The 27,007-nt window shown below is 39.7% G+C and overlaps 1 protein-coding gene across 7 annotated transcripts in view; it reads right to left on the minus strand.

Moving 5' to 3' along the window:
• Positions 1-16,773: 16,773 nt before the first annotated feature.
• cd2ap (CD2-associated protein) overlaps positions 16,774-27,007 on the minus strand; it is a 242,843-nt gene continuing 232,609 nt past the window's right edge. For all 7 annotated transcript variants that reach the window (XM_087980127.1, XM_087980120.1, XM_043683183.2 and 4 more), the window contains one exon: positions 16,774-17,974. In XM_087980127.1, the coding sequence (XP_087836253.1) occupies positions 17,933-17,974 (42 nt within the window). In that variant the 3' untranslated portion in view covers positions 16,774-17,932. The remainder of the gene's footprint in view (positions 17,975-27,007) is intronic.

The following is a 27,007-nucleotide window of genomic DNA, read 5'->3' on the forward strand; positions in this document are numbered from 1 at the left end:
TTCTATTGATGGCAAATATATCCTTCTTAAGGGGACCAGAAATACATAAAATAATTCAGGACGAATCAAATCAGTATATTAGACAATTGAAGGAAGAATTCCTGTATTCAAAACCATTTGCCTTCTGAGTTCCTTATTGTACCTGCTTGTTAGCTTTCTGTGATTTACAAGTAAGGGCACTTCAGTCCTCCAGCACTTTTCAATCACTCACTGTTTAAGAAATATTCTGCACCTATGTTCCTTGTAATAATGTGGAAAACTTCACAAGTACCCCCATTATCTTCCATTTTTTAAATTCAGTCAGAGGATGTGGATGTCACTGGCCAGCCAGCAATTTATTTATCACGATTGCCCTTGAGAAAGTAGTGGTGAGCTGCCTTCTTGAACTGCAGCAGTTCATTCGCTGTCGGTAGCCCTTAGGATTGGAGTTCCAGGATGTTGACTGAATGACACTGAAAGCTTTTTTAGGTATGTGAAAGGCAAAAAAAATGGTTAAGACTAAAATTGGGCCCTTGAAGACAGAAACAGGGGAATATATTACGTGGAACAAAGAAATGGCAGAAGAATTGAATTGGTACTTCAGATCTGTGTTCACTGGGGAAGACACAAGCAATCTCCCTGAGGTAACAGTGGCTGAAGGACCTGAACTTAAGGGAATTTATATTTGCCAGGAATTAGTGTTGGAGAGACTGTTAGGTCTGAAGGTTGATAAGTCCCCGGGGCCTGATGGTCTACATCCCAGGGTACTGAAGGAGGTGGCTCGAGAAATCGTGGAGGTGTTGGTGATTATTTTCCAGAGTTCAATAGATTCGGGATCAGTTCCTGCGGATTGGAGGGTGGCTAATGTTATACCACTTTTTAAGAAAGGTGGGAGAGAGAAAGCAGGAAATTATAGACCAGTTAGTCTGACCTCAGTGGTGGGAAAGATGCTGGAGTCTATTATAAAGGATGAAGTTACGACACATTTGGATAGTAGTAACAGGATAGGTCAGAGTCAGCATGGATTTATGAAGGGGAAATCATGCTTGACTAATCTTCTGGAATTTTTGAGGATGTAACTCTGAAGATGGACGAGGGAGATCCAGTAGATGTAGTGTACCTGGACTTTCAGAAAGCTTTTGATAAAGTCCAACATAGGAGGTTAGTGAGCAAAAGTAGGGTGCATGGTATTGCGGGCAAAGTACTAACTTGGACTGAAAGTTGGTTGGCTGATAGGAAACAAAGAGTAGTGATAAACGGCTCCGTTTCAGAATGGCAGGCAGTGACCAGTGTAGTACCGCAGGGATCAGTGCTGGGATCGCAGCTTTTTACAATATATATTAATGATATAGAAGATGGTATTAGTAATAACATTAGCAAATTTGCTGATGATACTAAGCTGGGTGGCAGGTGAAATGTGAGGAGGATGTTAGGAGATTACAGGGTGACCTGGACAGGTTAGGTGAGCTGTCAGATGCATGGCAGATGCAGTTTAATGTTGATAAATGTATGGTTATCCACTTTGGTGGCAAGAACAGGAAGGCAGATTACTACCTAAATGGAATCAATTTAGGTAAAGGGGCAGTACAAAGAGATCTGGGTGTTCTTGTACACCAGTCAATGAAGGCAAGCATGCAGGTACAGCAGGTAGTGAAGAAGGCTAATAGCATGCTGGCCTTCATAAAAAGAAGGATTGAGTATAGAAGCAAAGAGGTTCTTCTGCAGCTGTACAGGGCCCTGGTGAGACCACACCTGGAGTATTGTGTGCAGTTCTGGTCTCCAAATTTGAGGAAAGACATTCTGGCTATTGAGGGAGTGCAGCGTAGGTTCACGAGGTCAATTCCTGGAATGACGGGACTACCTTACGCTGAAAGACTGGAGCGACTGGGCTTGTATACCCTTGAGTTTAGAAGACTGAGAGGGGATCTGATTGAGATATATAAGATTATTAAAGGATTGGACACACTGGAGGCAGGAAACATGTTTCTGCTGATGGGTGAGTGCCGAATCAGAGGACACAGCTTAAAAATACGGGGTGGACCATTTAGGACAGAGATGAGGAGAAACTTCTTCACCCAGAGAGTGGTGGCTGTGTGGAATGCTCTGCCCCAGAGGGCAGTGGAGGTCCAGTCTCTGGATTCATTTAAGAAAGAGTTGGATAGAGCTCTCAAGGATAGTGGAATCAAGGGTTATGGAGATAAGGCAGGAACAGGATACTGACGAAGGATGAATAGGCATGATCATATTGAATGGTGGTGCAGGCTCGAAGGTCAGAATGGCCTACTCCTGCACCTATTGTCTATTGTCTATTTCCAAATTAGGATGGAAGTGTCTTGGAATATGATTTGCAGATGGTGGCATTCCTACATATCTGCTGCCTTGTCCTTCCAAATGGGAGAGGCTATGAGCTTGGAATGTGTTTTCTAAGAAGACTTAGTATATTTCTCCTTGCATCTTATAGCCAGTACACACTGCTGTTATTGAGCATCTGTCATGTGGGGAGTGAATATATGTTGATGTGATGTCAATCAAGTGGCCAGCTCAGTCCTGGTTAGTGTCAAGCTTCTTATGTTTTTGGAGCAGTACCCATCCAAACAAATAGACAGTATTCGATTTTACTTCACATGAGATACCAAGCAATTTTCCACCTTGTTGAATTGATGCCAGTTGTACTGCAACAATGCTTAGCTCTTGCTACTGTCTAAGCTTGTCAAAAGTCTCTTCACATCCTCCTCACATCTTATTTGCCTTTGTAAATTTTCTGAGTTGTTCTCTACAAAGTTTTATTTTTAAAAGGGCATTTTCCATAATTTTCTTTTTAAAAGGAAGATTTAATTTCTATTTATGCAATGTTTAGGAAATTATTAATCACATTCTCTTCAGCATGCAGAAGCACTTTAATACACTTCAGAATATGCAACTCAGTTGATGTCTCATTGGTTTCTGTTACATACTTAGAAAGATTAGAAAGGTGAATATTATATAAAGACATCAAGAATTAGTAACAGTATAATATGATATCGCTATTACTAGATCATAAAATTGATGCAAGAACTTGAAGAAAATTGGAATCTTCCAGGATATAAATTGAGAGTTTGTACAGGCAGATTTTTTATCCAGCTTTGACTATACCTTTGAGCATAAAAGAATGAAACAAATCCATCACCGTGTTTATATTTTGCACAGTAGGGAAATATGTCATCCAATTAGAAATATTTTTACTCTGTATATTGGCTGTGTAGAATGGAACTTAAACTCACTTACAAAGATCAAGTGACTAAACACTTAAGTTAGTCAGCTAAATCCATTTATTACAGCTTAATTCTAAATGAATTACTTTCCCTGCTGTCAAAAATATTAACCCATTGTTAGATTTGTTTTCATGCTTTAAAAAAAGTGCAAGATACAATAATGTTTCTCCCTATCAGAATTAGTACAAAATCTGCCTGTACAGTGTCTACAAATGTACCTTGGAGGACTCCAAGCACCATTGAATTCTCATACCAATTCCTTAATCATGAAATAAACCTTATGTTCACAACATGAAATAAAACATTTTATATATTCACAACATCTAATTTTCTAATAAAGCATTTCCAATGGTGGTTCTATTTATCATATATTCTAACATTTTACATAACATGCTAAGGCTAAAGGCAGTAACATAATCCATGTCCACTCAATTTGTACTTAGTTGGATGTTCCAGGATTTCTGCCTTACCTTATGCTGTCCTTTTGACTATTGCTTCCTCATTCAGAATTTTCAGGCTGAAAGCAGTTGCCTTGCCTCCACAACAAAACACAAAGCTGGGCAGCTTGTCATTTAAAATGGATATTGCCACACTCCATTGACAAAGTCAAATTTTTGTAAAGAATTTTTATAATCCTCTCAAAACAATCCTCCAGTTGTGGAATCAGATATGAATCCACCATTGTTACATTACCTTTGTGATAACTAATGATAACTTTAGTTCATGATGATAAGTGATTTCCAGCTGTTAGCTCAATAATGTCATTGCCCATGAATTCAATCTCTTCTTACATGAGTTAAATTCTTTCAGTCAAGTCTGTAAGGACTTTGTTTCTTGGATTACTCATCCCCTAAATGAACACTATGAATAGCCAAAGAGGTTTTGTTGTGGCCTATTTACATAACTTGATTCATGAGTCTGTAATAGCTAGGCCACTTGAATCATGAGACACTTAATACTTAATCATAATACTTCAATACATTTTTAAGGACTTACATATCATCCGATCCAATTATAGGAGAGTCAATTTTAGAATTTTCAATATCTGATTTATTCCCCAATCATTAATTTTTTTTTTGTATCACTCACTATTGGACAATAACCTGGTGTTGCGTGATTTTTGACTTTGTACACCCTAGTCCAACAATGACTCCTCCAAATCATGGCTACTTCTTTCATCGCTATAAATACGCTTCAGTTCTTACCATCACCCATGTTACAATATAACTTTAACATGGCACACTTGCTGATTATTTTTCTCCTATCTGGTGAACCCACTACATAATTCAAATTATTGAATTACTTTGACACTACACAATGAGTTTGTGTTTAATGGTTTCTCAAAGACAGATAATAACCTTGTTCCCTATCTTTAAATCTACACTAGCTTTCATTATTGAGCACTTTACAGATGCTTTTTGACCAATCAAATGTTTTGGTTAGCTTCTCTCTGAAACTTGACACATAGATTGGAAGTGTAATTTCTCCTTAATTCATCTAAGATGTCCTCTCACTTTTTAAAAACATTTATTCATAGGATGAGGGCTTCTCTGGTTAGGTCATTTATTGGCCATCCCTAATTGCCCAGAGGGTTGTGGGTGTGGGGTCACATGTATGCCAGACTAGATAAGGATAGTAGTTATTCCAGATATTTATTGAATTCAAATTCCACCATCTGTTGTGGTGGGATTTGAACATAGGCCCACAGAACATTACCTGGGTTTTTTTTATTAACAGTCCAGGCAATAATATCACTAGGCTATTGTCTCCCCTTCAGTTCAACTAAATCCAAAATAACAATATTCTACAACATTCTACAAACATACATCACGACTTACACAAGCAAAACTGTGCCCACTAACTTCATCAGCCAGCTCTGTGGTAAGGGAACAATGAGTGACATACAAAAATCTGGCATCCTAGCATCCAGTGGGAATTCAATGAAATGATTTAAATCTTTTAGATGAGATTAAATTAACAAATGCATGTATAGGGTGTAGGTTTGCTCACTGAGCTGTAGGTTTGATACCTAGACGTTTCATTACCTGGCTAGGTAACATCATCAGTGGCGACCTCCTAGTGAAGCGAAGCTGTTGTCTCCTGCTTTCTATTTACATGTTTGTCCTGGATGGGGTTCCTGGGGTTTGTGGTGATGTCATTTCATTTCAAACATGTAAATAGAAAGCAGGAGACAACAGCTTCGCTTCACTAGGAGGTCGCCACTGATGATGTTACCTAGCCAGGTAATGAAACGTCTGGATATCAAACCTACAGCTCAGCGAGCAAACCTACACCCTAATCCTCAACCTGAGCTACAAACCTTCACAAACCTTGCAAAAATGCATGTATATTTGGTGGACAGAATACCAAATGGGATGACGTCAAATAATCTAGACTAGCATTGCCCATAATCCTGACTGTTCATTTTATAATTATTCTTTTAGTGTCAACAATAAATGAAACATATCTTTGAGGTGAAACGCATTTTGGGATTTTGGCATGCATGACCTTGAATTCATCTTGAAAAGCAAATCAACAATTAAATCAGTTGGCAATACTTGGCAAAGATTTAAAGTAATTGCAGGTTATGGTAAATCAGATTGGTCTCGAATATAATGCTAATAGCAATGTATTATTTATTCTTATTATTTTGCTGTTCTATTTCAGACTATTGCTAAGAAACACTTTTGACTGATGTTACATAGCTTCAGCCATCTTTGTATTCTCAGAATCCTATAACTATTGATGTTTTATTTCCTTACTGCTATGGAAGTCTAAATAATCTCTAAAATTCACAAGAACAGCCTGCAGTAAGGAAGGTTTGGCTGTTTAATTACAAAGATTGTGAACAATTGGTACAATTGTGTAATGTGTATAGGAATAAATTAACAGAAGTTCTTTTGGAAGAGTCACTGGACTCGAAACTTACTTCTGCTTTCTTCCCACAGATGCTACCAGACCTGCTGAGTTTCTCCAGCAATTTCTTATTTTGTAACGGAAGTCTAAATTCCAAGTTTGAAATTATATAAATACATTTGGAGCATGAGACCTACAAGATATTGCTCACTTGTAAAGAGTTTAAAGCATATACAGATTAATCGCAACATTGTTTTGTTATCCCTTCACATGATGTGAGCAACATAGGTTAGGCCATCTCTAATAGTCCTTGATGTTAACATATTCCCTATTGCTATTAGTAAGGGAGGAGTGGCTCTTGTGGCACATTGGCAGTGTCCCTGCCTCTGAGCAATGAGGCCTAGGCGCAAGTCCCACCTGCTCCAGAGAGGTGTAATAACATCTCTGAATAGGTTGATTAGAACATATATTGGTGACCATGATGTGGAGGTGCTGGTGTTGGACTGAGGTTGACAACAGGTTTATTTCAAAGTACTGTAAGTTCTGTGCCCTATGATCCTGCCCCACTAGTTAGCTGACGAAGGAGCAGCACTGCAAAAGCAAATAAACCTGTTGGGGTACAACCTGGTGTTGTGATTTTTAACTAAATACTGTATATTGATGGGAAAGTTTCAAGATTTTAACTCACTGACAATAAAGGAACAAGTATAAAACGTCAGGTCAGCATGGTATTTGGTCTGAAAGGTGGAGTCCCCATCCAGCTGTTGCCTTTGTCCTTCTGGGCATTAGAGATTGCAGGTTTGAGTGGTGCTGAAGGGAGCTTATCAAGTAGCTGTAGTGCCATTTCACACATTGTCCACACTGCTGACATGGTGCATCACTAATTAATCGAGTAGGTGTGGAAGGCAGTGGATGGGGTGTCATTCAAGTGGTTGCTTCAAAACACAAGGAATGTGCTGGAGAAACTCAGCAAGTGTGGCAGCATTTGTGGAGATAAACAGAGTTAACACTTTGAGTTTGGTATTGACCTCTTCAGAACTCGAAACATGAACAACAGACTCATAAATCATAGATGCCCTACAGCGTAGGAGGCCATCAAGTCCACACCGTCCATCCAAAGAGCATCCCACCCAGACCTATCCTATCCTATCCTTATATCCCTGCACTTCCCATGGCTAATCCATCTAGTCTGCACAGCCCTGGACACTATGGGCAATTTAGCACAGTTGATCCGGCTGACCTGTACAACTTTGGACTGTGGGAGGATGCTACAGCACCCAGAGGAAACCCACGTTCAAATTCCACACGAACAGACATCTGAGCTGTGAGGCAGCATTGCTAACCACTGAGCCACTATGCCACCACATAAAGTTACAACTCAAGAAATAAAAGCACCAATAGTAATATCGATGCAAAACTGGCTGAGTGATAAGACATTGAGAGCATTGGTCAAAATGGAGAGTATTTTAGAGTCATAGAGATGTACAGTATGGAAACAGATCCTTCACTCCAACTTGTCCATGCCGACTAGATATCCTAACTTAATCTAGTCCCATTTCGCAGCACTTTGCCCATATCCCTCTAAACCCTTCCTATTCATATACCCACCCAGATGCCTTTTAAATGCTGCAATTGTACCAGCCTCCACCACTTCCTTTGGAAGCTTGTTCCCTTTTATATCTTTCCTGTCTCACCCTAAACCTATGTCCTCCAGTTCTGGATTCCCCGACCCCAGGGAAAAGTCTGAAATTATTTATCCTATCCATGACCCTCATGATTTTATAAACCTCTATAAGGTCACCCCTCAGCCCCAGCCTATTCAGCCTCTCCCTATAGCTCAAATCCTCCAATCCTGGCAAAATCCTTGTAAATCTTTTCTGAACCCTGGTTATAGAGTAACAGAGTCATAGAGATGTACAGCATGGAAACAGGCCCTTCGGTCCAACCTGTCCATGCCGACCAGATATCCCAACCCAAACTAGTCCCACCTGCCAGCACCTGGCCCATATCCCTCCAAACCCTTCCTTTTCATATACCCATTCAAATGCCTCTTAAATGTTGCAATTGTACAAGCTTTCACCACATCCTCTGGCAGCTCATTCCATATACGTACCACCCTCTGCGTGAAAAGGTTGCCCCTTAGGTCTCTTTCATATCTTTCCCCTCTCACCCTAAACCTATGCCCTCTAGTTCTGGACTCCCCGACCCCAGGGCCATACTAGACTGAAAATGTTACCTCTGCATCTCCTTCCACAGATAGCTCCTACAAAGCTAGCTGACATTGACACTGATAACTAAGCGATAGTAAATACTGGTCATGATCTTTGGAGGCTGATTGTTGGAAGGACTGTGGAAGAAGTGGAAAGAAACAAAAAGCACCTTGAGAAAAGGGGAAAATAGAGACAAGCAAATTTGTATTGTAATTTCCCAGGGATTGGTATTGGGATTCTTGCTTTTCCTGGCTATACATTGAAATTGTGCCCTGCAATCAACTAAAGTTTGGAAATTTTACAAAACTTGAAAAAACTGTAAACTAGAGGTTTCTATGAACTTTAAGTTGACAAGTTGATCAAATAAGTAGAAGTATTCCAATGCACAGTGTGAAGCGATATATTTTGGCAGAAAGCAAACCGAGATGCAGTATAAAATATGGAGTGTATAGGAACTGAGAGCTAGAGTGTGTGCATGCATAAGTCATTAAAGATGGAAAGACAGGTGGAGAGGGCGAGTAATAAATTATACACTACCCTGTCTTTCATTGATAAGGACTTAGAATATGAGGTAGCAATATTAGAATGTGTGCATGCATAAGTCATTAAAGATGGAAAGATACGTGGAGAGGGAGAGTAATAAATTGTATGTGGGCGGCACGGTGGTTAGCACTGCTGCCTCACAGCGCCAGAGACCCGGGTTCAATTCCCTCCTCAATTCCCTGTCTGCATAAAGTTTGCACATTCTCCCTGTGTCTGCGTGGGTTTCCTCCAGGTGCTCCGGTTTCCTCCCACAGTCCAAAAATGTGCAGGTTAGGTGAATTGGCCAAGCTAAATTGTCCGTAGCGTTAGGTGAAGCAGTAAATGTAGGGGAATGGGTCTGGGTGGGTTGCTCTACGGAGGGTTGGTGTGGACTTGTTGGGCCAAAGGGCCTGTTTCCACACTGTTAAGTAATCTAATCTATACTCTACCCTGTCTTTCATTGATAAGGAGATAGAAAATGAGGTCAGCAATATTATATAAAACATGCATTAGCTCTTTACCATGAGCAGCACATTTTAGAAGGATGTGGATGTATTGCAAAATATTCAGGAGAGGTTTTCAAGAATGGTTCCAGGAGTGAGAAACTTCAGTTAATTAGGATAGACTGAAGTAGTTAAGGCTGGTTTCCTTCATGAGAAGATGGTGCAGAGGAAATTTGATTGAAGTTTTCAAAATCATGAGATGTCTAGACAAAGTAGACAAGAAGAAACTGTGCCCACTCTTAAAAGGATTCAGAACAACAAAGCAGAGGTTTTAAGTGATTTGCAAAGGAAATGTAATGTGTGAAAAGAAAAATTTTCACACATTGTTATCCCTTGAATTGATATTTTTGAAGTTGTTCTGCTAAGTGCAAGATAAAAAACTTTGGCAATTTTTATGTTTTTCCATCAATACTCAACTTTGAAATTACTAATCCTAATTGTTACTCATTTAGGCTTTGGATAAACACTTATAATTTGATAAGCAATGTGTAATTATGAAATATGTAATGACTGTAAAATTTATACTTAGTGTAAAATATTGATAAGAATTTCCTGTATTTTAAAATGGTTGTAAATAAACTGCACAGAGTCAAATTTTCTTTGAGACAAAAAGTGCAATGGATTTCAGGATTTCAAAGTTTTTCTTGGGAAAGAAAATGGCAAATTGTAACCGGAAACAAAAACTAAGGAATAATTCTTCCAATTGCTAAGGAATTCCCAACTTACAAGCAGACAAGAACCGGTTATATCTGTATCAAAGGAAAGACAGCCATCCAAGTTGAGTCATAGTAGATAATGCCAGACCAGGCAGGTAGTCTGAAAAATATGGAAGGTTGGTTCAGAAGCTGAGAAGAGACAAATTGTCACAGTGGTTCCTGTTACTCAAAGATGAATTGTACCCCCAGATCATAAAGGGAATATTAAGTTCTGAATACTTGCATCACTTTGGGGAGAAGACCATGCCCATGAATAGTGGGTTGGTGATATGCGCCACTTGACTAGGGTTCAGGCTAACACTGAGGAGATTTCTTTCTAATACACTAAATGGGAGGGGCAGGATTCTGGGTAATCCAAGATGGAGGACGGGAAAAATGTGTGGCTGTAACAGCTGCTCCTTTTTTTTGAGGTGTTTTAGGTGTTGAAGGTGATTTCCTCAAATTTCAGGAGCAGTAATTACTGTTTTATATGTTGTTACATTGTTTTGGAACTTTGGAGAAAAAAACGTCAAAACAACAGCAGTTTTAAAAGGGAGGAGAGCAGGCAAAGGAAGCACATGATGAGGTCAGTGCAAGAGAGAGAGAGAGAAAGCAACCCACATTGCTAACTGACAGTGTTAGCAGTTATTGCCTTTGTTGTTGAATTCACATATCACTGGACATTGGAGTGTGTCTGGGAAAAGTTAAAAACAGTGAAATTCACAACTGATCTTGGAGGAACCTGTCTGGGCAAGGTCACAGCACAGAAACAGATAAGTGATTTTAAGCACGGCCTTAAAATAAGTCTGCTGTAGTGCATAGAGTGGGTTTTTTTCCCCTGAATATATGTTTTATTGAGCTATGTCTCTTGATTAACTTAAAAATATAAGCCATAAATATTAATTTCACCTGTAGCAGTGTTTTGCAGAGGAATAAGACATGCTATTTTCTTGGTCTGTAGATTGAAAGCAGCAAAAATGGCCTTTAGTAGAGTGATATGCTCTTCTTGTCAGATGTGGTAGATTAGGGAGAGTTTACGGGTTATTGAGGATTATATCTGCAATAAATGCCATTGGTTGTGAATACTGTCAGATCGACTGGATCAGTTGGAGAGGCAGTTAGAGGCAATGAGGAATTTACAAGAGCAAGGGGATGTGATGGATGGCAGTTATAGGAAGGGGGGGGGGGGTCTCAGATGCATTCACATAGATGGGTTAACTCCAGGAAAGGTAAGAGAGATAGGCAGGTAGTGCAGGAGTCTTCTGTGGCTATCCCCATTTCAAACAAGTATACTGTTTTCGAAGATGTAGGGGGTGATGGACACTCAGGGGTACGTAGCACGAACAGCCAAGTTTCTGGTATTCAGACTGGCTCTAATGTAATGATAGGTACATCGGGTTCCAAGCAATTGATTGTATTAGGTGACTCTCTAGTTCGAGGTACAGACAGATGTTTGTGGCCAGCAGCGATAAAGCAGAATAGTGTGTTGCTTCCCTGGTGCCAGGATCAAGGATGTCTCAGAGAGGGTGCAGAATGTTTTCAAGGGGGAGAGGGACCAACAGGAGGTCATTGTACACATTGGAACCAACAACATATGAAGGGAAAAGGTCGACATCCTAAAGGGAGCTTACAGAAAGTTAAGTAGGAATTTAAAAAGGAGGTCCTCAAGAGTAGTAATATCTCGATCACTCCCAGTGCTACAGGAATAGCCATAAATATTAAAGCAGATAAATGCATATGCATACCTGAGGAGCTGGTGTTCGGGTCGGGGGGGATGGTGGTAGAGAACCCAGGGAGAGAGTGAGGAAAGATTTCAATCTGAGACTGATACAGTAGAGAACAAAGGCAAGTCAAACAGTCAGGGCATGCAGGGACAAAGCAGGACTGATAAATTAAACTGCATTTATTTCAATACAAGAGGTCTAACAGGGAAGGCAGATAAATTCAGGGCATGGTTGAGAACATGGGACTGGGATATCATAGCAATTACAGAAATATGGCTCAGGGATGGACAGGACTGGCAGCTTAATGTTCCAGGATACAAATGCTACAGGAAGGATAGAAAGGGAGGCAAGAGAGGAAGGGGAGTGGCATTTTTGATAAGGGATAGTATTACAGCTATGCTGAGGGAGGATATTCCCAGAAACACATCCAGGGAAATTATTTGGGTGGAACTGAGAAATAAGAAAGGGATGATCACCTTATTGGGACTGTATTATAGACCCCCTAATAGTCAGAGCGAAATTGAAAAACAAATTTGTAAGGAGATCTCAGTTATCTGTAAGAATAATAGGATGGCTATAGTAGGGGATTTTAACTTTCCAAACATAGGCGGGTTCTATCCAAACATAGGCGGGTTCTATCCAAACATAGGATTCAGATGAAAAGGAATTTGTTAAGTGTGTACAAGAATTTTTTCTGATTCAGTATGTCGATGTACCTACTAGAGAAGGTTCATAACTTGACCGACTCTTGGGAAACAAGGCAGGACAGGTGACCAAGGTGTCAGTGGGGGAGCACTTTGGGGCTAGTGACCATAATTCTATTAGTTTAAAATAGTGATGGAAAAGGATAGAATGGATCTAAAAGTTGACGTTCTAAATCAGAGGAAGGCCAATTTTGACGGTATTAGGCAAGAACTTTCAAAAGCTGATTGGGCACGTAAAGGGACGGCCGAAAAATGGGAAGCATTCAGAAATGAGATAATGAGCGTCCAGAGAAAGTATATTCCTGTTAGGGTGAAAAGGCAGGCTGGTAGGTATAGGGAAGGCTGGATGACTGAAGAAATTGAGAGTTTGGTTAAGAAAAAGAAGGAAGCATATGTTAGGTATAGCCATGATAGATCGAGTGAATCCTTTGAGGATTATAAAGGCAGGAGGAGTATACTTAAGAGGGAAATCAGGAGGGCAAGAAGAGGACATGAGATAGTTTTGGCAAATAGAGTTAAGGAGAATCCAAAGAGTTTTTACAAATACATTAAAGACAAAAGGATAACTAGAGAGAGAATAGGGCCCCTCAAAGATCAGCAAGGTAGCCTTTGTGTGGAGCTGCAGGAGATGGGGCAGATACTAAATGAGTATTTGCATCAGTATTTACCATGGAGAAGTACATGGAAGATACAGAATGTAGGGAAATAGATGGTGACATCTTGAAAAATGTCCATATTACAGAGGAAGAAGTGCTGGATGTCTTGAAATGCATAAAAGTGAATAAATCTTCAGGATCTGATCAGGTGTACCCTAGAACTCTGTGGGAAGCTAGAGAAGTGGTTGCTGGGTCTCTTAGTGAGATAGTATCATCGGTCGTCACAGGTGAGGTGTCAGAAGATTGGAGTTTGGCTAATCTGATGCCACTGTTTAAGGAGGGTGGTAAGGACAAGCCAGGGAATTATAAACCAGTGAGTCCGAGGTTGGTGGTGGGCAAGTTGTTGGAGAGAATCCTGAGGGACAGGATGTACATGTATTTGGAAGGCAAGGACTGATTAAGGATAGTCAACATGGCTTTGTGCATGGGAAATCATGTCTCACAAACTTGATTGAGTTTTTTGAAGAGGATTGATGAGGGCAGAGCAGTAGATGTGATCTATATGGACTTCAGTAAGGTGTTCAACAAGGTTCCCCATGGGAGACTAGTTAGCAAAGTTAGATTTCACGGGATACAGGGAGAACCCACCATTTGGATACAGAACTGGCTCAAAGGTAGAAGATAGAGAGTGGTGGAGGAGGGTTGTTTTTCAAACTGGAGGCCTGTGACCAGTGGAGTGCCACAAGGATCAGTGCTGGGTCCACTACTTTTCATCATTTATATAAATGATTTGGATGTAAGCACAAGAGATATAGTTAGTAAGTTTGCTGATGACACCAACATTGAAGTTGTAGTAGACAGCAAAGGTTACATCAGATTACAACAGGATCTTGATCAAATGGGCGAATGGGCTGAGAAGTGGCAAATGGAGTTTAATTCAGATAAATGCAAGGTGCTGCATTTTGGAAAAGCAAATCTTAGCAGGACTTATACACTTAATGGTAAGGTCCTAGGGAGTGTTTCTGAACAGAGACCTTGGAGTGCAGGTTCATAGCTCCTTGAAAGTAGAATCACAGGTAGATAGGATAGTGAAGGCAGCATTTGTTATGCTTTCCTTTATTGGTCAGAGTATTTGAGTACAGGAGTTGGGAGGTCATCTTGCGGCTCTCCAGGACATTAGTTTGGCCACTTTTGGAATATTGCGTGCAATTCTGGTCTCCTTCCTATCGGAAAGATGTTGTGAAACTTGAAAGGGTTCAGAAAAGATTTACAAGGATGTTGCCAGGGTTGGAGGATTTGAGCTATAGGGAGAGGTTGAATAGGTTGGGGCTATTATCCCTGGAGCATTGGAGGCTGAGGGGTGACCTTATAGAGGTTTATAAAATCATGAGGGACATGGATAGGATGAATAGACAAAGTCTTTTCCCTGCTGTGGGGGAGTCCAGAACTAGAGGGCATACGTTTAGGGTGAGAGGGGAAAGATATAAAAGAAACCTAAGAGGCAACTTTTTCACTCAGAGGGTGGTATGGGTATGGAATGAGAGAAAGTGGTGGATGCTGGTACAATTACAACATTTAAAAAGCATCTGGATGGGTATATGAATAGGAAGGGTTTGGAGGGATATGGGCTCAGTGCTGGCAGGTGAGACTAAATTGGGTTGGGATATCTGGTCAGTATGGATGATTTGGACCGAAGGGTCTGTTTCCGTGCTGTGCATCTGTATGACTCTGAGTCATACAGATGCACAGCATCTTCATGCTCATTCATGCAACTATTAGGGCACCAACTGGTTGCACCAGGAGCGCGACAAACAATACCTAATTGATTTGCAAGTGTGACATTTCCACAAGTAAAATGGATTCTAAAAATTAACTGTTAAGAATCACAAGGAAAGGAGATGAAATTCTTTGCAAGGAGTAGTTTTGAAGGACTATATCAAGTTTGGTAACCAATATGCTAAAGGTACTACTGAGCAAAGTCAAAAAGATCTCTGCTAATTGTCTCCAATGCTTTGCGTAATTTATAGTTTATAATTGACCACTATTTTCCTGTTAATTCATGTTTAATTTATGCTGATTCAATATAAGTGTAGGTGGTCAGTTAGTATTTGCTTTGTCCCTAGTACAACTAAGTGTTTTAAAGTACAGAATTTTGAGGCTCTGTTTAGATTTCTTCTCATTAAAAATAGTTACTGGTATATACTATGATTGCAAGAATACACAGAGGATGTTACTGATGGACACGACAGTTTTAAAAATCAAAATTTAAGTCATTTTAAAACTCATTTATAATGCTAATTTTAATAATGATGTATTTTATGATAAATTGAGGAGATCATACTTCTAAATGATGCATCATTCCAGGAGTTTGGAGGACCAAATATTGGAGTTGTTCCCATCCCACATTACTTTAGAAGGGGTCAAACATAACTGATACATCAGGAAGGCAGAACCATTGCTGGTGAGAGTTTGAGGATAGTCACACTGATGAGAGATATGGGTAGTAACTGAACAAAAACAGTGGCTTAATATTTCAACTTATGACAAAATTACCAGTATTGCTTGACAAGTGATATTAAAATGGGAAAACATACATATTTAATTGGTACTTAAAAAATGACCTTGCAATTTTAAGGTGCAGAATGATTTAGGTATTCCAGCGCATGAATGATGAAAGGTCATTGCGCAGGTACAGAAATGATCAAGACAACAATTGAGGGATGCGATCCTTTAGGTTTAATTCCTCTCATTATAAAAGTAAAATGTTATATCTTCAGTTATACAAGGTGAACCAAAATCTCTAATACGACATGCACTTTAAGTCTTTTTTTATTATTTATTAAGCAACCTGTTCAGAAATGGAGCAAGTTGGACTTGAACCAGGGCCTCCTGGCTCAGAGGTAGTGACACTACTACTGTGCCACAAGAACAAAGACGCAAATGCATTGCAGGTGATTCAAAAACTGTTTACTAGATTAATACCTGCAATCAATCAGACTGTCCTAGGAAGATAGGTTGAACAGGTTGAGTTTGTCTCCAATGTAGTTAAAAGTGTGAGGGGTGACTTAATTGAAGTGCATGAGATCTTCAAAGGTCTTGAAAAGGTGAACATGGAAAGAATATTTGTTTTTGTGGGTGGAGTCCAGAACTGAGGGGTGCAGTTTCCAAATTAGAGGTAATCCTTTTCAGACCAAGAGGAGGAAAACTGAATTCTCTTAGGGTCATGCAACTTTGGAACTCTGCCTCACAGGCAGTAGATGCAAAAGTCATTGAATACTTTTAAGGGAGAGGTAGGTAGATTCTGTTGCATAACAACAATCTAAAAATACAGAGTAGATAGGAATGCAGACCTCAAAACAGACAGATCAGTCACAATCTTATGGAATGGCAGAGTAGTTTCAAGAGGCTGAATGGCTTGCTTTTTCTCCTTTGTTGAATGTTTGAATGCAATGTGCGGTCGTTTTTTTTTTAAATATAAAGGGATAATTAATTTGACATGCAAAATAAATCATGCTTTTGCATTAACAAAATTAAAAATAATTTTTCAAAATTATTCCAGGTCAGTTTGTGAGAAAACAACAATAAAATGATTTGTTTTAGTGAAAGCAATCTTTTAAAAAATAATTTGGTTAGCCAAAACCTAAAATAAGTATGCATAATCAATCGCACAACACTTAAAATTGTTAAGAAATCTTGATAATAAAGGCTACAGCCATGGATTATAAACAATGTATTACTTTTTTTTTCATTTTATTAAGTAATGTGTAAACAAGAAAAGTGGACAAACTATATATTGAAAGGATTTACAGGGAGCAGAATGCTAAGAAAAGCCAATTGTTTTACATAACAATGCACTGCACTGTGTTCTGTAAAGGTGTGTAACAACACAGACAGAAATCGGAATATAAATGATTGTCATTCATGATCACTTGTAACTAATTTTATTGCAGTAATGGACTGTTGGCAACCAGTCCCACTATCAGGTACGAAACCTCTTTAGATGCAAATGGTTCTATGTAAATAATAAACTGAGTTGATCCACCTCTTCAGAAATGTAGAGTCCTAACTGCATTTATGATATCAGTTGAATGTAGAGAGAACCATAGGTAAATGGGGAAAGAAAAAAGAAATCTTGAACCATAATTCCTCAAAGTAAACATATTAAAGATACGTTTGTTTACCCATTTCCTCAGACCCTTTGCTTTGGTTCAAAAGCTCCCTTTATTGCAAGTAACGTGTAAATGCACATTTAAATTATATTATATAACCTTCAATATGAAAATACATAGCTTTACTTTGCATAGGGAATTGGTCACCAGTTCACATAACTTTGCCCCTTAAAATGCCAACTTTATATATTCACTGAATACTTGCAAATGAAGGCTTTATTCAGGCACAATAGTGTTTATCCTGGATAGGAAAGCTAAAATAAATTGTATACAGCAAATCAAAACTTCCTTTCCTTTGTAGAACAATAAAACTAACATCTATTAAGCTCTTTCTTCCCATTTAGCAGAAAATGCCAAGATGGCAATCTTACTGTTTTGCAAAAACTACAAACAGCACTGGTTCATTTAAAAAAATTAAACTACATCTTAAAAATCTCTGACCCCTTTATACAGATTCAGTAGTACAGGAAGCAAACTAAACATTCACCATGTGCAGTCTGCAAATTCAGCACAATAGCAGATAAGGCCTCAAAAATTCTTACTGGCTAAAAATTTACATCATACAATTATACCCAGCTTCATAAAGATATATCATAATATCTGTCATTTAATATAGGGCAATGATTATCATAAAAGGGGAAGTATTTCAAAGTATTGATTTTCCTGGTTATTTGGAACAACTTGGACCTTAGTAAGTTGTCTCAAATCTGAAGGAATTATAGCTCACGTAGACTGCACAGCTTTCTTCAGTTTATCTATTTCCAGCTGTAAATTAAAAGAAGAAATTTAGTGACTATCATTTAGCAATGCAACATTTCAAGAGCATTTAACTTCAATGGCAAAGAGAACATCTAAACATACATTCTTTGTTAAAGGTTGACTATTCTGGTATGCCTGGGACTGGGGCATGTAAGCAAACATCTGCACAGTCACAAAGATATCCGCAGACTGAACATCCAGGAAGAGTCAGGAGTTGATAACTGGAAGCCTATGGTACTTATCCATCAATGGCATAATACTTCATCTTCTAACAACTCCACCTTCATGCACTATCCCCTCACCCATTGAGTTCACAAGTGTCCTAAAATCTATTGACCTCCCTCACCCTAATATACTCTATGTTTGAACATCCATAGTTCCCTGTGGTAGCGAATTTCAAAGATTTAAACCCTTTGAATGAATACACTTCTCATATTAGTCCGAAATAAATGACCCCTTTTTTCTGAGACTACTGACCATTGTTTCTAGATTCTCTAGCCAAAGATAATCATTCCAGTATATCCTCAAGCCCTCGGAAAACTTTACGTTTTGATGGAATCAGGGATTAGGTAGAATTTATCTATAACAGGTCTTCAAAAATACAATCCTCTCAAGCCATGAATCAATCTAGCAAGCCTCCCTCGGAAGCAAGTTATGGTCTCCATAAGAAAGACAACCAAAGCTGTATTCATTACTGCAAGTATGGCATCACCAGGTCCTCTGCAAATGCAGGCGAGACAAAGTTATTCTAATAGCTCAATCCCTTTGCAATAAAAAAAAAGTATCTTTTGCTTTTTCAGTTTCTGCAGGGCAACTGAGAACAGTAGAGAAGTATTGGCCTTACCAGTGACATTTATTTCCCATAAAATAACAGTTAAAAACTGCATTATAACTTTGCAATCCATGGACAAAATCATCCCTGGTCAGCCTGAACACTTATATTTACTAGTTTCTGATCTTATTTAAAAAGCGTGTTCTCTTTCCACCAAATTGCATAACTTGCCATTGTGCTAAAATTTCCCATCTAGCACATTCTTGCCTGCCCCTATCCCAATGCATTTTTCTCACTGTTCACTTTCCATCTTGTTTGATATGTCACACTTTGTCTTCTCATCTAAGTCACAGATAATGGATTGAATAGCCAAGTCTCAAGCATAGTACTCTATTGACGAGCCTGTGAACATAAATATATTCCGATACTGATTATTAACCAATCCTCAATCTATTGCAATTGACAAACCTGATGCCACTGAAACAACTCCACAGAGGCTGGTATCCCATCACCAAGTCACTCTTTATTTACACAGGAACAAATCTCGACTTCTGTACTGCCTCATTCAGGGCTACATACCAGTATCAGTATCTGACACTCACCTTTTTAAGTCAATCAGGGCTCCCTGATTGGGTCTGTTAACCTGGTCCACAGCTGACCCTGTTCCAATCACTACACCCACGGGTATTAATTTGTTAAAGAAATCCTTTTAGGCATCTAACAGACTTTATTTTGGAAAAAGTGCAATTATATACCATCCATTGGTATCTTACCCTAAGAGTTACATCCACACAATACTCTCAGATAACAATTCCCTTTCCATTAACTCACACTGAAACTGCTCTGACTATTATCTGCAATATTACAGGTCAACTTGGATCCAAACTTGTGGTGAGACAAAAGCCTCGACACTTTGCTTTGTGCATAACATTTACTGGCTATTCAGTCTTAGTGGCACACACCAGTTTCACCTCTTCCCTTTTAGATATTTCCTGATCAACCTGTTCAGAGTAGTTTTGACTCACTTTTGGAGCAGGTGGGAACTGAACCTGGGCCTCCTGGCTCAGCCGCAGAGACACAACCAGTGCACCACAAGGGCCTTAATCTGTTCCTGTTCTTTTGAAATTTGGAACTGTTTAATTTTAAAAACGTGTTCACCTTTTAGATCTTCCCAGTCAGTGAATCATTCAACCCTAATCACTTCCTTAACTACATGCTATTTTAACATTACACATTTAAGGGGAGAGGTGGATAGATTGTTGTTAGGCAAGAAAATCACAAAGATTACAGAGGAGATAGGAATGCAGACCTCAAAACACAGACAGATCAATCACAATCTTATGGAATGGCAGAGCAGTTTCAAGAGGCTGAATGGCCTGCTTTTTCACCTTTGTTGAATGTTTGAATGCAATGTGCAGTAGTTTCTTTTTAATATGAAGGGATAATTAATTTAACATCCAAAATAAATCATGTTTTTGAATTAACAAAATTAAAAGTAATTCTTCTTCAAAATTATTTCAGGTCAGTTTGTGAGAAAACAATAAAATGGTTTGTTTTAGTGAAACCAATCTTTTAAAAATAATTTGGTTAGCCAAAACTTTAAGTATGCATAATCAATCACATAACACTTTAAATAAATTGTTAAGAAATCTTGATAATAAAGGCTACAGCCATGGATTATAAACAATGTATTATGATATGTTTTTAATTTCATTAAGTAATGTGTAAACAAGAAAAGTGGACAAACTATACATCGAAAGGATTTACAGGGAACACAATGCTAAGAAAAGAATAGTTTTACATAACAATGCACTGCATTGTAAAGGTATGTATCAGCTGAGACCGAAAGCAGAATATAAATGATTTTCATTCATGATCACTTGTAACTAGTTTTATTGCAGCAATGGACTGTTGGTAACCAGTCCTCAATATCAGGTATGACACCACTTCAATGGTTCTGTGTACAGATGGTTCTTGACCCAGGGTCTGCTGGTTCAGAGGAAGGACACTATCACTGCATCACAAGAGTCTCCAGGCCCAATAATAAACTGCTGATTGCTCGACTCAAGCATTGTGTTATGCATGATCAGAGACTACCAGTTTCATTGATTGCTTCAGTACCCTCTCTAATGTCTTTAAAATTGCTCAAAGACATGCCAAAGCATTTCACTCATCACAATAATTCACAAAAACACAAATTCGCGCAAATCTTCACACAATCAGGATTATTCAGCAAATGTTCAATTGAAGAATCACTTTGAATGTTCAACACTAAAGAGTTTTGCAAGTAGGGGCTGACTGAATCCAGCCAACACTGTACTGTGAAGGGATAATTTAAAATTTTTAGGAATGCCTTACAAATCTTCATGTTTGAGATGATTTAAAAAAAGACACATTCCAATAAGACTATGCATAAAATCCATCCCAGAATACATAAGTACAATAAGAAACAACATGACTCTGACCACAGTTCTGTAAAACGTCTTTGGTCCTGGGGATTGTGCTAAAACAAACAGCACTTCTTAAAGAAAGGATAAAAGCATAAACTAGGTAATTACTGATTTGTAACCAAAACATGGTGGTGGACAGGCTTCTAGAGGCCACAATACAAAAAGTTATAATCACCTGGCAACATTATCTACATAGACTTCAGCAAAATATTCGACAAGGTTCTGCATGGTAGACTTGTTAGTAATGTAGATCACATAGGATCCAGCGAGAGCTAGCCAAGTGTATCCAAAACTGGCTTGAAGGTAGGAGAGAAAAGATGGAGGTGGAGGGTTGCTTTTGGGACTAGAGGCCTGTGACCAGTGGGGTGCATTAGGATTGGTGCTGGGTCCACTCCTTTTTGTCAGTTCTATAAATGATTTGGATGTGAATACAGGAGGCTTGGTTAGTAAAACTGAAGATGATACCAAAATAGGTGGTGTAGTGGAAAGGGAAAGTTATCTAAGAGTACAGCAGGATTTTAATTAGATGGAGTTTAATTTAGATAAACATGAGGTGTTGTATTTTGGTAAGGCAAACCAAGGCAAGACTTATACAGTTAATGGTAGAGCCCTGGGAGGTGTGGGTGAGCAAAGAGACTTAGGGGTGCAAATGCATAGTTCCTTGAAAGTGAAGTCAAAGATAAACAGAGTGGTGAAGGCATTTGGTATGCTTGTTTTTCTTGGTAAAACGTTGAACATAAGATTTGGGAGGTCATGTTGTAGCTGTACAGGATATTAGTAAGGCCACTTTAAAATACTGAGCACAATTCTGGTTGCCCTTCTATAGGAATGATGTTGTTAGATTTGACAGAGTGCAGAAAAGATTTACAAAGATGTTGCCAGGACCGAAGGGCTTGAGTTAGAGGGAGAGGCTGAATAGGCTGAAGCTTCAGAGGCTGAGGAGTGACCTTGCAGAGGTTTATAAAATTGTGAAGGCATGGATATGGTGAATAGACAAAGTCTTTTCCCTGAGATAGGAAAGTCCAAAACTAGAGGACATGGGTTTAAGGTGAGAGGGGAAGATTTTAAAAAGAACCAGAGGGGTAACTTTTTCATCAAGAGAGTAGAGCGAGCTGCCAGAGGAAGTGGTAGATGTAGATACATTTGCAACGTTTAAAAGGCATCTGCAAGGGTTCATGAATAGGAAGAATTTAAGAGAGACATATGAGTCAAATGCTAGAATGGGTCGAGGTCATTTTGGGATGTCTAGTCAGCACAGACAAGTTGAACCCAAGTTTCCATGCTGTCTGACTCAATAACTAAGAAATCGGTTTGTCAGGAGTGAGAAAGTAGTGGATGGGAGTATGATTACAGCATTCAAAAGATATTTGGATAAGTACATGAATTGGGAAAGATTTGGAGGATATGGGCCAAGACATGCAAGTGAGAACAGTTTAGTTTGTACTGAAGAGTCAGAGTCATACAGCACAGAAATACAGTGAGTCATCTGGAGTGGCAAAAGGCAACCTATGTCTGAAAATTAATTGTTGAAAAGTGTGGCGCTGGAAAAGCACAGCAAGTCAGGCAGCATTTGAGGAGCAGGAGTGTGGATATTTTGGACATAAGCCCTTCATCAGGGTTTATGATGAAGGTATTATACACAAAACATAGACTCTCCTGCTCCTCGGATGTTGCCTGACCCGCAATGCTTTTCCAGCGCTACACTTCTTGACTGACTTTCCAGCATCTGCAATCCTCACTTGCTCCTGAAAATTAATTGCTACTGCAAGGAAGCAACAAAATGCATTCATAAAGGAAATGTGAAAGATCTTGTTTATGGATTATAAAACATAAATTTGACCATGTAACTCAGAGGAAGATTGTTGATAAAATTCAAGCTCACATTGAAGGGTGCTAAGTAATGTTTACCCTAAGTTGCGTGTCTGTGCAACAATTTAAAGTTCCCAACCGGCCTTTCACAAATTGGCTTCCAAATCACTGCACAGGCACAACAGCACAAAATAATATCGTGGAGATGCATAAGAGGTCATCCACACATCCTGAGGAAAACAATTTATAAGGAACAACAGTGTTGAGACTGATCTTATTGGATATTAAAGGGGTGTGCACCATCTTCAGGTTTCAGTGCACATGTAACACTGAACAATGCAGCCTCGAGTTAAACAGCACATCAAAACTTACAAGTAAAACAAAAGTAGGAAGTGTGATTGAAATGCAAGGATGCCTTCAAACAATTTTAGGATGATACATAGAGATTATATTGGATTAATAACTGCCAAATTAAGTTAGAGAGAAATATAAAGTGATATTTTTAACATGTAAGAAAAAATATACGAAACAGCTAAATGATTTGAATAAGAGACACGTAGGTGTTAAGAAATACAACACTGTACACAGGGAAAACTATACATAAGCATATGTTCCCCAGGTTTTATAAATATTGTTTAGAATACAAAAGTCTCCTCTTTAACAGCGCTGTCCCTTCGAGACAGATAATTGCCACTTTCTCCAGGGTATTTAGGGATCAGCAAGAAATGCTGGCCCAGCCAGTAACACCCACTTGCCATGAACAAATAAATAAAACAAAGTATTGATTCAACAGCACTTAGCGTATGACATGCACCTTGAAGTGGCTTACTTCAGGATGTCAAAACAATGGAAATATTAAGGAGAAATTGAACCAGGAATGAACAGGAGAAAGTGAGGACAGCAGATGCTGGAGATCAGAGCTGAAAATGTGTTGCTGGAAAAGCGCAGCAGGTCAGGCAGCATCCAAGGAGCAGGAGAATCGACATTTCGGGCATGAGCCCTTCTTCAGGAATGAGGAAAGTGTGCCAAGCAGGCTAAGATAAAAGGTAGGGAGGAGGGGCTTTGGAAATGCGCTAGGTGGAAGGAGGTTAAGGTGAGGGTGATAGGCCGGAGTGGGGGTGGGGGCGGAGAGGTCAGGAAGAAGATTGCAGATTAGGAAGGTGGTGCTGAGTTCGAGGGTTGGGACTGAGACAAGGTGGGGGGGGGGGGGGGGGAATGAGGAAACTGGAGAAATCTGAATTCATCTCTTGTGGTTGGAGAGTTCCTAGGCGGAAGATGAGGCGCTCTTCCTCCAGCCGTCGTGTTGCTATGGTCTGGCGATGGAGGAGTCCAAGGACCTGCATGTCCTTGGTAGAGTGGGAGGGGGAGTTGAAGTGTTGAGCCACAGGGTGGTTGAGTTGATTGGTCCGGGTGTCCCAGAGGTGTTCTCTGAAACGTTCCGCAAGTAGGCGGCCTGTCTCCCCAATGTAGAGGAGGCCACATCGGATGCAGTGGATGCAGTAAATGGTGTGTGTGGACGTGCAGGTGAATTTGTGGCGGATATGGAAGGATCCCTTGGGGCCTTGGAGGAGAGTAAGGGGGGAGGTGTGGGCGCAAGTTTTACATTTCTTGCGGTTGCAGGGGAAGGTGCCGGGAGTGGAAGTTGGGTTGGTAGGGGGTGTGGACCTGATGAGGGAGTCAGAGGGAGTGGTCTTTTCAGAATGCTGATAGGGGAGGGGAGGGGAGAGCCGGCCGACCCATTGTCTCAGCCTGCTCCTGCCCCACCGAACTCACCTCTACATACCTCGACACTGTCCTGACCCCTTAGTCCAAGAACTCCCCACGTTCGGGACACCACCCACGCTCTCCACCTCCTCCATGATTTTCGCTTCCCGGTCCCCAACGCCTTATCTTCACCATGGACATCCAGTCCCTGTACACCTCCATCCCCCATCACAAAGGACTTAACGCCCTCCGCTTCTTCCTTTCCCACCGTACCAACCAGTACCCTTCCAATGACACCCTCCTTCGACTGACTGAACTGGTCCGCACTCCTTGGACGTCGCCTGACCTGCTGTACGTTTCCAGCACCACACATTTCAACATGGAGTCAGTTTAGAACAGTTCAGGATGTCAATTTCAACTTTCACCCCAAATGAACATTGAAACGACAAGAGAATTTATTTTATATGGGCTTTGTTCATGTATTGAAATCCTATTAATTGAAGTATGCTTCACATTGTCTTTTAAAAGAAATTTCAAATTATACTCGGATGAAAATGTTTTAGAAAATGAGGTCAAGTGGGAATCTCCAATTGGGACAATGGGCTGAATGGTTTCCTGCCGTGCTGTAAAAACTTACCTGACTCCAAAACACAATGCTGAAGTTTGTACAGGTAACTGGTTTAACTGTGTACTGACTAGAGGAAGTCTTGTATTTACATAACAGAGTCAGAGATGTACAGCACGGAAACAGACCCCTCAGTCCAATCTGTCCACACCAAATCTCGTCCTATTTGCCAGCACTTGGCTCATATCCCTCTAAACCCTTACTATTCATGTATCCATCCAGATGCCTTTTAAATGCTGTAACTTCCTCTGGCATTCCTGGGAAAACAGCCCCAGCCTATTCAACCTCTCCCTATAGCTCAAATCCTCCAATCCTGGCAACATTCTTGTAAATCTTATCTGAACCCTTTCAAGTTTCACAACATCCTTCCGATAGGAAGGAGACCAGAACTGCATGCAGTATTCCAAAAGTGGCCGAACCACATCCTGTCGAACCACAACATGACCTCCCAACTCCTATGCTCAATGCTCTGATCAATATTTCAAGATGCACTAAAATGTTTCACCAAAGAACTACTTACGAAGTGTGACCACTGTGCAAGAATTGTGGTGGACAATTTCCAGTGAAAGATCCCGCAACAGCAACTTTACAATAACTAGGTAGCGTGCTTTGCCGAGTCAGTTAAGAATAGATATTAGCCAGGACACCTAAATATTTAAAGTCAATTGAGAAGAGTTTGGGAACGTAAGGCCAAGTTTAGAACAAGGAATGGAAGACAGATTTAGCAGGTGATTCTGAAAGACAAAGGAAGCAAAAGTTCAGAAAGTGCACACCATCGGAGTTTGAAAAATATTAAAATGTTCATGCGTAAATACAGGAAGTACCCAAAACAAAGTTAAAGAGTTGAAGACACAGATAGATGCACGTCAACATGATAACATTGCTATAATGGAAACTTGCCTTAAAGAGGGGCAAGAATGGTCACTCCCAACACCCCTGGATATAGTGTTTTCAGGGAAGATAGAGATGCATGTATAAAAGATGGGTCATAGCATTATTTGTGTTGGTATCAATTACCAGTGTGAGGAAGAATGAATTATTGAATCAAACATCAAATAAAGCCAAGCTTAGAAGTAAACATCATCAACTACACTGCTATGTGTGCATTATTGAATCCCAGGTAGTGAAAGAGTGTTAGAGGAGCAAATATAGGTAGATTCTGAATTCATAAACAATATGGTAATCATAGCTGGGGACTTTAATTGCCCAATATTAATTTGGATACAGTGTGAAAGGCATGGAGGGCAAAAATTACTGAACTGCACTGCAGATAACTTTCTTTAGCCAGCATGCAAAAAGCCCAACGCACAATTCTAAATATAGTCTTTGTTAATAAGCGGGGCAGCGGATGATCACTTGGGATATAATGATCATATTACATTTAGATTTAACATGGTTAGAAAAACCAGGAGCAAAGCTTCTCAACTGGGAATGATAAATTTTACAAAAGCTGAAAAACTCTCCGGCAAAAAGCGGATGGCATAAAAGGACTTGAAAGAAATTCAGAGACAAATCAGTTGGCGTATTAAAAAAGTAAGGCTCATTAGACACAACATAGAAATGTCCCCCACAGAGAAAAAGAGTATAATGCCAAATCTAACGCCTCAGAGTTATCCAGCAGCATAAAAAGGCGAGATAAAGCAGAAATAGAGCTTTTATCATGTTATTTTTAAAAATGT

The sequence above is a fragment of the Chiloscyllium plagiosum genome, unplaced genomic scaffold (genome assembly GCF_037043375.1).
Source record: "Chiloscyllium plagiosum isolate Xiang-an unplaced genomic scaffold, Cpla_swu_hap1 HiC_scaffold_3, whole genome shotgun sequence".
Lineage (NCBI taxonomy): Eukaryota > Metazoa > Chordata > Chondrichthyes > Orectolobiformes > Hemiscylliidae > Chiloscyllium > Chiloscyllium plagiosum.